The following is a 12,661-nucleotide window of genomic DNA, read 5'->3' as shown; positions in this document are numbered from 1 at the left end:
AATTAGACCAGCTGGCCCATGGACTAATAGGACTCATAGGATTCCGACCTATTTCATGTCGAAAAATACCGGGTGCCCGGTAATTAATGGACAACTTGTTAGTAAAAATTTGTTTGTATAATTTCTTTTTTTTTTCAGCGCAAAAAAAATCGTGAATGCAAGATCTGTTCAGTAACGTTTATCAGTGAAGACGCGTTGAAGAAGCACCAAGCAACCGGCGCACAGAAGGAGCACGCTCTGCTCAGCCCGTGCGCGCAGTGCGGGGACAACTTCGAGACTGCGGACGCACTGAAGGAACACGTGGACGCCGAGCACCCGAGCTGCCAAGAGGTGAGTAGTGGCGGTAAAACAGTCACAACTTACGCAAATCTACATAAAAGAGCCATTTTTTTTTTTCAAAGTTGTACACCCCACTTTTTTATAGATTTGGAAATTTTTATGTGTTTTCCACTCAGAATCGAGAGCTCTTTCAATCCTAATAGGAGAAAAAAAGTGTCCGAAGGGTTTTTTTCCCATTCGGTTACCATTTCCTCATACATTATGTATGGCGGTAACGGAATGGAGGGTTCGAAAAAATGTATGGAAATCTTGGGACATTGTTATTCTCCTACCAGGATCGAAAAAGCTCTCGATAGTCTCGATTCTGAGTATGAATCGCGAAAATACCCATGTTACAAAAAAAGTGGGGTAGATAACTTAGAAAAAAATGGCCCAGAAGTAAAAAGGTACGATTAAAAAACTAAGTTTCACTAAGGTACAACCCCGTACAGTGAAAGGCCGGCAATGCATCTCCAACACTTCTAGTGTTTCGGGTGTCCATTGGCGGCAGTGATCTCTTACCATCAGGCTAGTATACAAATGTAGTGCAAAAAGAGTTTCCTTCGTATATTCCCGGAGACGTTCGTATTTGTCATGATTCAGTAAATGTCAGTGAATGTCAGTCAAATGAATTCCTGACATAAAAACCGGCCAAGAGCGTGTCGGGCCACGCTCAGTGTAGGGTTCCGTAGTTTTTCGTATTTTTCTCAAAAACTACTGAACCTATCAAGTTCAAAACAATTTTCCTAGAAAGTCTTTATAAAGTTCTACTTTTGTGATTTTTTTCATATTTTTTAAACATATGGTTCAAAAGTTAGAGGGGGGGGGACGCGCTTTTTTTTTCCTTTAGGAGCGATTATTTCCGAAAATATTAATATTATCAAAAAACGATCTTATTAAACCCTTATTCATTTTTAAATACCTATCCAACAATATATCACACGTTGGGGTTGGAAGGAAAAAAAATATCAGCCCCCACTTTACATGTACGGGGGGTACCCTAATAAAACATTTTTTTCCATTTTTTATTTTTGCACTTTGTTGGCGTGATTGATATACATATTGGTACCAAATTTCAGCTTTCTAGTGCTTACGGTTACTGAGATTATCCGCGGACGGACGGACAGACAGACATGGCGAAACTATAAGGAACCCTTATAGTTGACTACGGAACCCTAAAAATGAAATTAATTTAATGTATAATTTTGACCGATTGTTTATAAATTTAAAACATATACCTAACTGAAATTATGATTCTCATGTAATTGTAATAATATCTATCGCATAATTTAAGCCTAGTCTTAAATGCATGTTATTGTTTTTATATGACTTGTAAAAATCTATTATTTTTTTTACCAATAAAGATCTGAAATCTGAAAATCAGTACAACTTGTACTGAGACTGACTGAAATGGCATTCATTACACGTTCGTACGTTTCCGTAACAATACGAAGGCAAATCTTTTCGCACTACATCTGTAGTAAGATATAGAGTTAAGTTGAGATGCAACATTCATGTTCAGTCTTACAGACGAATGAGGAAACGTACATGTCTTTCATTTAATCCGCTCCACACGACATGGCGACCGTGACAGGACACTTAACTCTATTTCGTACTATACTATGTTTTACGCTACATACACACCTCAGCACTTTTCGGCTGTCCTTAATCAAAACCTAGTAAGTGCATTGAAAGTACACGTCCCCTGCCAGTTTTTGATTTGGGACAGCCGTTTTCGAATACAGCTTTCTCAAGTATATGTGTTTGACCTTACGCCTGCGAAAGGTGCTACGAAATTTTCATGTGATATCGGTAGCAATTTTACTTCCTTTTTTAGTGTAATACAACATTCGTGAACACGGAGTCATATAACGTGCACTTCGCGCGCAAGCACCTCGGGAAAGGTAACCGACAGGTCGCCAGGAATAAGCAGGTCAAACTACGCGCGCGGGCTCTCGGCCTCCAGTGTCCTGTGAAGAAAGACTTATCATGCTGCGATTATTGCGGAAAGGTGTTCATGGTGAGTAGTTACAGTAGCGGAAAAAAATCTATCATACTGGTTATATAACGAAAACAATAAGTCGAAAATTCTTAACATACATACAATCCTGTGTCCCATAAAGGGGTAGGCAGAGCACATGAACTACTCAAGTTCCAGCACCACTTTTGGCAAAAAGGGGTTGAAAGAAAACGAAATTGTGACATTGCAGTGACAGGTTGCCAGCCTCTCGCCTGCGCCACAATTTAACCCACATCCCACAGTCGCCTTCCTCGAGTTCTACATCCACGGGAAGAAAGGGGGTGGTGAAATTCTTAACCCGCCACCACACGGGCAAAGGGGGGGTTGTATTTTATAAACATCGATATCAAGACGCTCGATAAATGAACATTCACGCTTTACTGTCTGTGCGACAACATAACTGGGGCTCATTGTATGTTTAAGAATCGTCTCCCTATATTGAAAGTCACACACAGGTGCTTTAAAAAAAAACGTCAAAAGAATGTAAAATTGATAGTTTTAGTCGGTGAAATACTAATACACTTTCCGTTATCCAATATAATTTTATTGATATATTAATACATTAGATATGGTTTTTAAGTAATACTTTTTATATTTCATATTAACAGGGCCATATGACCATATTTTTTATTTAGTTAATTTCGCAACAATATGATTGTAATCGACGAATTTTCAAAAATTTTCATTAAATAAATTTTCGAATTTTTAATTTTTCTCGTTTTTTTTTCTACGAAAGGGCAAAAAGTTTGTCCCAGACATGAATAGCCCATCCTCAAATTATATGAAAACGACACCAAACTCGATCTGGTAACTTTCTGCGGGAAGATATTTAGCCCAGAATGTAGTGCGGGAGATGTACATTTCGTGAGCGCGGGGCGGCCGCCGTCTTCGTTTATAATTTTTTTTATCTGTTAACATATTAAATATGGATTTTAAGTTATATTTTTTATATTTAATACTAACTGGGCTATGTGACCATATTTTTTGTCTAGTTAATTTCGCAAGTACTTGATTGTATAATGGACGAATTTCCCAAAATTTTCATCGAATAATTTTGTGATTTTTCTCCGTTTTTTTCTATAGACGGGCATACAGTTTGTTCCAGAAATGAATAGCCCACCCTCGAATTATATGAAAACGACACCAAACTCGATCTGGTAACTTTCTGCGGGAAGATATAGAGCCCAGAATGTAGTGCGGGAGATGTACCTTTACCCCCCTCCCCGTCCTACCTGACGGGGGGTACCGCGTGTCAACCGGGCTTAAATAGCTTAGATTGACTCAAGGAACAACTGTGCCTAGTGGCTTCCTTTGCGAACATTTTGCAAGGTCGTCCATACAAATCTGCCAGTAATTACCCCACTAAAAGGAAATCCGTGATCTCTGCCTACACCTCTGGGAAACAGGCGTGATTGTATGTATGTAACATCAATTGAAACGTTGATTTTTTGCGTAGAATCGCACTCATCTCCGCCAGCACTTGATGCAGCACACGGGAGAAAAACCGTTCGCCTGCGATCTCTGCCCGAAGCGCTACAACACAAAACAAAAAATACAGGTAAAGTATTATTTTACACTGTACCAAAAGTACATTGTGTATTAAGGGCGGAAAGTGAAGGATTGCGAACGAGAGGCTGTTTGAATAACTCGAGTTTGTAATCCTTCAGCCGCCCGTGATATACACAATGTTTTTCATCACACTCGCGAAGTAATAACCAAACTAAATGTATTGAAATATCTACGCTGACATTTCGAACATGCGTCCGCCATCTTGATTTTTGATAGGTAGTGGAAGGCCCCACCCAAATATTCACTTTACCGCCCTAGGGCGGTAAAATAGCTTATTACGTATCGGTATGCCGGCATGTAATAACACCGTTTACGAGCGAGTGTGATGAAAATACTTGTATCCATTTTTTGGTTTAGTTTCAATCCATAAATTATAAGATAAAATAAAATGTTGGCTGTTATCAACAACAATGGCTTAGTTATGGTAACATTTGTGCATAACGAGTGGGTCAATTTAGTTCGCCTTTTTTTGGAGCCGACTTATACACCATGTTTTTATTGCATTCCGTTAACTATTAACGAAAGGTTCTTTAGGTCAAATACAATTAAAGCTAAGAAACTAGCATCTTAAGGCCGTTTTCACATTATTCGATCCGATATTGGATGTCGAAAGGATTTCAATAGAAAAAATCCAAGATGGCGCTTGTAATGTATGGGATATCGGTCCGACATCCGATATCGGATCGGATAATGTAAAACCGCACTAACTCTAACGGTTATCGAATTATTAAAAAAAAAATTACTGAACACGTGTGTGGCATCCCTTTACCACTTCTTAACTACTAAGTCTAATAACTACTCCCTTCCTTTGCTCAGATGGCGACAACCCGCTGGGCGGGTTATACAAGGGAGCGGTTATAGATTACGTCCGATTTCTGACGTTATGCGCAGTTTTTAACACGTTTTTATAACACGCACGCGCGTGAAGGAAACCCTTTTTGCACTACATCTGTAATAGGCTAGTCAATTCAATTCAAAATATCTTTTCCCCTCACTAGCTCGGAAACACGTGTTTTGTCCTTTAATACCAGCAGGTAAAAACGCATTTTATCCACTAGTGAGTAAAGTAATTTGACCTTGAATAAAGTCAAATTAACTGCTTTAAAATTGACAAAAGTAGTTGAATCTAGTAATTAAGATGATTTACCACCCGTGGAACTACTGGAAGCAGTGATAAACGCATTTTCTTGCGTTGTAGTTTCCTCGCTATAGTGAGGGGAAAAGTTTTGTGTTACACTCGGGTGCAAATGTATTTTACTTCTCGTGTGTTAAAAAACTCGCAAGTTCAGGATTCTATTCTCGAACCCTCGCTTCGCTCGTGGTTCAACTATAGAATCCTTTCACTTGCTCGTTTTTCAATTCCACACTCGGCGTTAAAATACAACTTTGCCCCCTTGTATAACAAATAACTATTATTCATGTAGGCCTAGTTACAAGCTCTTATGAATAGTTCATTACATATATATTATGATCTTAATCTAACCTAATTATCAGAGCAATTTATTGTTGTAATTATTGTTCATAATAATATTGAGTCTATAATATACAATTTCATATAAAAATAATCGTTAAACAAAAAATATATACTTAGGTATATAGGTATGTAGGTATAGGTAGGTAGGTAGTTTCCTACTAGTCAAATTAGCTTCTTTTTAAGAACTGTGAAAACGATTTGCTATGAAACACTGAGGAGTAACGTCACAGTCAATTCATTCACTTTAATATCTTTCTATATTGTTGTTCTAATTATGTGGTACTTTATTTCGCTCACTACATAACATATTACTACGTAATATAGGAAACTAGCCAACTGTGTCTGTTTGCTTGTAGTTCCACATGAGAGCGCACACGGGAGAGAAACCGTACACGTGCGAGCAGTGTGGCGCTCGTTTCTCCAGAAAGGGCAATATGCAGAAACACGTGAACATCGTAAGTATTAATATACACCCTGTATTTTTATTCCTGCAATAGCTTTTGCCCGCGGCTTCACTCGCGTTTTTTATATCACATCAGTGGCGATCAATACGATCTGCCTGATGGACATAAAAGTGTCCCTGAGGCCTATTAGCTTTATAAATGTTTTTTCACCACACCAACTGGTAAAGGCTTACTTTGCTATTCGGAAACAGATAGCAAAATTGCATTTTATCCACAAGAGTGCAAAGTAATTTCACACAAAATTTTACCTTAATGTCTTAAGCTGGCTGATATAATTTACCTATAAATGATGATTTTGAAGCATAAATATTAGATAAATTGAAAGGTTTGATTATGTAAGATGTTTTATAGTCAGTATTTTGTTGGTGTAGGTGTGAAGAAAAATGTTGTGTTTCATTCGCTGGCAAAGTTTGTTTAACCTTCGTACCTTGAAACCCTCGCAATGCTTATCAAGAATCTAATCACGTGCGATTAAATAACAACTTTGCCCTCTCGTAAAACAAATAACTATTGTATTTTGTATCCATAATTTTAGAACAAAACGGGACTTAATCGCGTAAACACTTAGATTTTTGGCCCGACGTTTCGAACATCACATTATGGGTATCACATACGGGTAGATTGGCGAGGAATTGCATCAACATCTTCTAGCCGCGAGTTAAATGCAAGGCTCGGAACCGGTTTATTTCGATTTTACTCCAAACTTTCTAAAGAACGCGAACGTTATGGGAACTTTATTTTAACCGAAATAAACCGGTTTATTCGACGAGCGGCGAGACGCGCCGGCACCGCGTAAATACCTTCACGCAACGACTTTTTTTGTTTGGTTAGAACAGTATTGTCTATCATACTGCGGAATGTACCGGTCTATTTTTAACCCCCGACGCAAAAACGACGGGGTGTTATAAGTTTGACGTGTCTGTCTGTGTGTGTGTCTGTCTGTGGCATCGTAGCTCCCGAACGGATGAACCGATTTAGATTTCGATTTTTTTGTCTGAAAGCTGAGTTAGTCGGGAGTGTTCTTAGCCATGTTTCATGAAAATCGGTCTACTATGTCGCGGTCGGGGGTTCTTTCAAAATTTTAATTTTGTGGTTATGTTCTAAACCCAATCGAACGAAACCTTTATGAAAACGTTCCCCTAAAAACCGGTTTAAAAATAGCGGTTTTTCGAGCGAAAACGAAGTTTAAAGGTTTTGCCGCAAGAGCCCTGGTTAGATGTAAGTGTTTTAGCGATTATGTCCCGTTTTGTTCTAAAATTATGAGTGCAAGTCGTGTTAGTTTAAATCAATATATTTTGTATCCAGTTGCACAAGGGTGTTCGCAAGAACTCCGATTGCCACATTTGCGGGCGCGTGTTCACGACGACGTGGTCCATGAATTTGCACGTGCGCACCGTGCATAGAGGCGAGTCGCTGCCCAAACGTGCCCCCAGGAGGAAACACACACACACTACAAGAAATGCTCAGGATGAAGACGCAGACGCACCAAAATATATCATAGAAGAGATTTCACAGGATGAATATATGGAGGAGATTATAGAAGAAATAAAAATAGAGGAAGTATAACAAATATTAACTTCGTCGCCAATTTTATATTACCCAAGTATCCCACTTCTGAAGTCTTTGTAAACAATAGGAGACTCCTTATTTGTTATTTTGATATAATAGAAAAAGTTATTGTAATAATGCGTTTTATTTCTTCCCTTTCTGCGTTATTTTCGAGAAGGATGCCAAGAATACCAAGTTGTTTACTATAACTTTGAAGTATGTTCTGATTGATATATGTTTAGCCCAAAACTTGGCCCAAAGTTCAAAACAACATAGACTCATATCGAATTTAGCACATCAAGTTATTGTTTTCTGTAGTATTTGACTTAAGAAATCAATATCTATAGCTTGCGAGGATTAAAAGTGCGTGATGACTGCGTATTTTTAATTATAGATCAGTCAATGAATGCTCAAAAGGTGGAATGGCCGAAATTAAGCAAAAGTTTCACTACGGGATGTTGTTAGGGATATTTCTAGTTAGGAGGGTACATACTAAAAGTCCTCGGACTTTAGACGTGAGCTCGAAGAGGGGGGGGATGAAAAGGGTCCCATTTTTTGGTTTTTTGCTCATATTTCAAAAACTATGCGTCATACGAAATTTTGGTTTACTACACTTTGAAAGCTTATAAAATTCTCTATAACTTCGATCTAGAAACTTTTTTCTATTCTTAACCATTATCTAGGTATGAGCTCCTAAAAACTGATATTTTTTTTAAAATCGTTGTTCTCCCCACTTTTTGCTTCATACATTGCTCCATATCTTGAAAAATATTTGTCTTAGACAAAAATTTTCTTAAAAAATCTTGTATATCATTCAAATGCCTTTCATAATATGTGTACATATGCTTTTGTGTCATGTACCGTTGAATAATTGTACGACTTTAAACTAAATGAAACAACAAATATATGTGATAAACGTGTAAAATATGTATTTCATGAACATGATTGTATTACGATGCTGTATAAATGCATTCACACAACAGGTAACAATACAATTAGCTGTACATAAAGGCCTTCTCACACCCACATCTACCACTACTACAATCTGTGGTGCACCGGCAAAATATTAACTTCAGTATTTCTTCCGGAGCAGCTGGTACTTTGGTTTGGACAGGAATCAGTAAGTTGCTTTTGTTCCGTGCCCATCCCCATTCATCATCCTCCTTGCGTTATCCCGGAATTCGCCAAGGCTCATGGGAGCCTGGGGTCCACTTTGACAACTAATCCCAAGACTTGGCGTAGGCACTAGTTTTACGAAAGCGACTGCCATCTGACTTTCCAACCCGAAGGGTAACTAGGACTTATTGGAATTAGTCCGATTTCCTCACGATGTTTTTCTTCACCGAAAAGCGACTGGCAAATATCAAATGACATTTCGTACATAAATTCCGAAAATCATTGATGCGAGCCGGGGTTCGAACCCGCAACCTCCGGAACGACAGTCGCACGTACTTACCGCTAGGCTACTAGTGCTTCTTAAACAATCCGACTAGTATGCTAATGTAAATCTAAGCTACAATGTGAAATAACTCGATAATGGCATTAATGGCAGACTACCACATCTCTAATTATGGGTAACTGACAATGGACGCAGGATTCTTATTCTCATGTGGTCAAGTACTTTGGGTATTGTAGTGTCACCAGTCTCTTCGGAGGCGTGGGTTCGTATCCCACCGCTGTCACCATGTAGTGTTAAATGAAACAGCACGAGTCCATGACAACAACTGATTATTCAGTCATAAAGCAACTTTTCTAAATGTGCTGATAGTTATTGTAATAATCTGGCTCATAGGCGTATTCTTGATGGTGTGTATGATTGTATTGTGACAGCTTTGTCTGAGGCAGCGGTATGTGAAAGAAAGGGCGGTGGTCGGGGTGGCAAGGGGCGGCGAGTGGTAGGATGGAATGCACACGTCGCGGATGCTCACCGGGAGGCCAGGTCAAAGTTCATAGACTGGGTGGCATGTGAAAAGCCGAGGATAGGTTTGGTGTTTGACGAAATGCGTGCAAGTCGCAAGCTATTCTAGTCACGTTTAAGGTGGTGCCAAACTCACGAAGAGCAATTGAAAATGGATGCTCTGGCGGAACAACATGCCAGTGGCAACTTTCGGGGATTTTGGCGTAGTACGAAAAAAGTAAACGTGCGACCTGGTATACCGGTGAGTATCGGGGGTGTGAGTGATCCGAAAGGCATAGCAAATATTTTTAAGAACCACTTTCTAGTACAATCTCAGCTGGGTCCTAATAAGCAGGTGATACTCGATGAGCAGACCGAGGCTGAAACGTTGGGAATTTTATTTACGGCTAAGAATGTGGCGATCGCGATTAAATCCATCTCGAGAGGTAAATCCCAGCATAGCTGGGCACCGTTAATCAAATAGTTAACTTCGTTAATCGCTAATCCGTTACTAAAAAAGTTAACTTCGTTAATCGTTTAAGCGATACATTTCGACAAATTTAACGTAAGTTAAAGTTAATCGTTAATCCGTTAACAGGTGAAAAAAAAATTAACTTTTCTTTAAATATTTAGTTGCATCAGTATCCACTATAACGTATTATATTTCTGTAAAAGGCCGAAGTACCGCTAGCCTATTGAACTCTAGGCTGCACGTGGAAGGCAGTGATCGCCTGAGCTACTGCCAAGAGCTGTGTCAGATGCTGGCGGTGACGGGACTGTTGTGGCACTTTGGGCGGTAGAGGCTAGGGAAGCGAATGTGGTCGTAAATAGGGCTTGAATTTGCTGCCCTATCACTAATACAACAGTCGCCATGGTAAAGCTTAGGATTCACCGAATCAAAGTTAGTAAAAGCAAATCCACGTGAAGAATACTTTTTTAGGTAATATTTCGGACTTTTAGCAATCGACATCGGTAAAACCTAGGATTTACCTACAAATCATAGGATTTGCCGTACTTCGGGCTTTTATAGTAGCGTTCAGAACGTGTTTTTCGCAGCGCAGATGGCGCCTGTGCCCTACTAGATTAACGGACTCGGAGAAATTTAACGGAAGTTAACGAGTCCGTTAACATTTTTTCAAGTTAACTTAAAAGTTAATCCGTTAATCGAAATGTTAACTTCGTTAATTAACGATTAACGGATTAACGAGTTAATGCCCAGCTATGATCCCCAGGCCATGACGGCCTGAGCATGGAGCACCTGCACCATGCCGGCCCACATATTTTAAATAGAATACTGGCTATGTTTTATAATCTGTGCATGAGCCACTCATATATGCCTATGGACATGCTGAAGACGATATTGGTGCCTGTAGTGAAGAACAAAACGGGCGATTTAGCTGATAAAAGTAAACAGGCCCATTTCTCTTGCTCCGATCATAGCAAAGGTATTTGACGCTATGCTTAAATACACAGTTGGACAAATACCTACACTTGCACGACAACCAGTTTGGGTTTCGGCCTGGCCTGTCCACAGAAAGTGCTATACTGTGTCTTAAGCATACCGTCAGATATTATACAGATCGTGACACCCCGGTTTTTGCTTGCTTCCTCGATCTGTCGAAGGCTTTTGATCTGGTGTCCTACGAAGTGCTGTGGGAAAAGCTTAAATCAATTAAATTACCCAGGGAATTGATTAGCATCCTGCAGCAGTACTGGTATGGACATCAGATCAACAATGTTTGGAGTGCGGGGTGAGGCAGGGGGGCTTAACCTCTCCCGCATTGTTCAACCTGTACATGAACGGGCTGATTGAGGCGCTCAGCAGGCAGCATGCCGGTTGTCAGGTGGACGGAGTGTGCGTAAATAATTTAAGCTACGCCGACGACATGGTCCTGCTGAGCGCGTCAGTTTGCGGTCTCAGGCGGCTGTTACGAACATGTGAGGAGTACGATTTCAGTCATGGGTTGAAATATAACGTGAATAAAAGTCAGTTTTTTATTTTTATTTTATTTCATAAGGTACATAAAACAGACAGTAATCGAAATAACAAAAGAGGTACAGGTTAGAAAAGCTTAAGAACTAGATTACAGTCCAAAATTATATGTACACAACATGACTATGAGTTATACTTATTATAATTTATAGCATGTTAATACAATTTTTATATGACAATAATAAAGAAATTTAAAGAAGAACAAGATACCAAAATTTTGAAATTAATTTAAATTAAAAGAAGACAGAAGGTAATTACAAGCGCGCTTAACTATACAAATTTTAATCAAATATTTTTTGTGACCAAATAAACAGACTTTTTAAATTGAGATATCTTGGAAATATAGTTTAGTTTAGTTTATTTATTACATAATGATAAATTACAGTATAAATTAATCTACGTTAACCTATATGAATTTACATTATGATCGTCAATAATGATAATTATAATTAGGCATGCAAACATATAAGAGGTACAATAATATTTATGTCAATGATAATCATAAGCAATAGAAAACATGAAAGAACAATTTGAATTTCAAATGGTATTTCAAAACTACTGTCATTAAGTAAATATGTAAACAATAAAATACAGGTCAAATTAAAATCTAATATGTAGGTATCTCATAGTGATCGTCATAGTAAAATTAAAACTATGTCAAAACAATTTAAAGCAGGTTATTACAATTTTAATTCCATATATTCATCTACTGAATATAATGGATTATTAAATAAAAAGTTCCTCAATTGCCGTTCAAATGCTTCGTCAGATACCTCAGTTCTTAATTCAGCGGGTAGGTGTTCGTAATAAGTAGGGCCTATTACTCGTGGGTTCTTGCATGAAAGTGCCATGCGACGCGGCACTGTTCGCAGTCTTCCCGTCGATCTGATCTGCTTGCCTATGACTTCGACGCGTTTAAACATAGACAAGTTTCTCCGTACGAACATCAAAACTTGAAAAATGTATAACGAAAAATGCGTCATTATACCATACTTTTGAAAAAGTTCTTTACAGTGACATGTTTGTTTAATTCCAGCCAGTAAACGGATCGCACGTTTTTAGAGAATCAGTACTCTCTTGGCCTCCGTGGAATTTCCCCAAATCAGTATACCGTATGACATCATAATTCATAATTCTTTATTCGCATTTAAAAAGTGTTAACATGATAGGTCTTACATAAATTGTGTATACCAACTTTTCAATCAACGAGTGAAAGTGCGAAAAATACACATTTTTAAGTGATTTCCGTGATAACAATGGTTGTAGTTTCTTTAATGCAAATATTGAACTACTCAACCTATTACAAAGCTGATCGACATGGCACTTCCAATTAAGATTCGAGTCAAGTACAAAACCAAGAAATTTGATTTCGTTACAT

The 12,661-nt window shown here is 38.5% G+C and overlaps 1 protein-coding gene across 1 annotated transcript in view; it reads left to right on the top strand.

Annotated features, from left to right (window-relative positions):
* The window catches only part of LOC125239100 (zinc finger protein 852-like), a 54,486-nt gene extending 46,958 nt beyond the window's left edge, over positions 1-7,528 (top strand). The window contains exons 8-12 of the mRNA XM_048146586.1: positions 139-330; positions 2,156-2,338; positions 3,795-3,896; positions 5,738-5,836; positions 7,151-7,528. Of these exons, the coding sequence (XP_048002543.1) occupies positions 139-330; positions 2,156-2,338; positions 3,795-3,896; positions 5,738-5,836; positions 7,151-7,411 (837 nt within the window). The 3' untranslated portion in view covers positions 7,412-7,528. The remainder of the gene's footprint in view (positions 1-138; positions 331-2,155; positions 2,339-3,794; positions 3,897-5,737; positions 5,837-7,150) is intronic.
* The last annotated feature ends 5,133 nt before the right edge of the window (positions 7,529-12,661 follow it).

The sequence above is a fragment of the Leguminivora glycinivorella genome, chromosome 25, assembly GCF_023078275.1.
Source record: "Leguminivora glycinivorella isolate SPB_JAAS2020 chromosome 25, LegGlyc_1.1, whole genome shotgun sequence".
NCBI classification, from domain to species: Eukaryota; Metazoa; Arthropoda; class Insecta; order Lepidoptera; family Tortricidae; genus Leguminivora; species Leguminivora glycinivorella.
The sequence above is the reverse complement of the archived record's forward strand: the minus strand, read 5'-3'. Positions and strand labels throughout refer to the sequence as shown.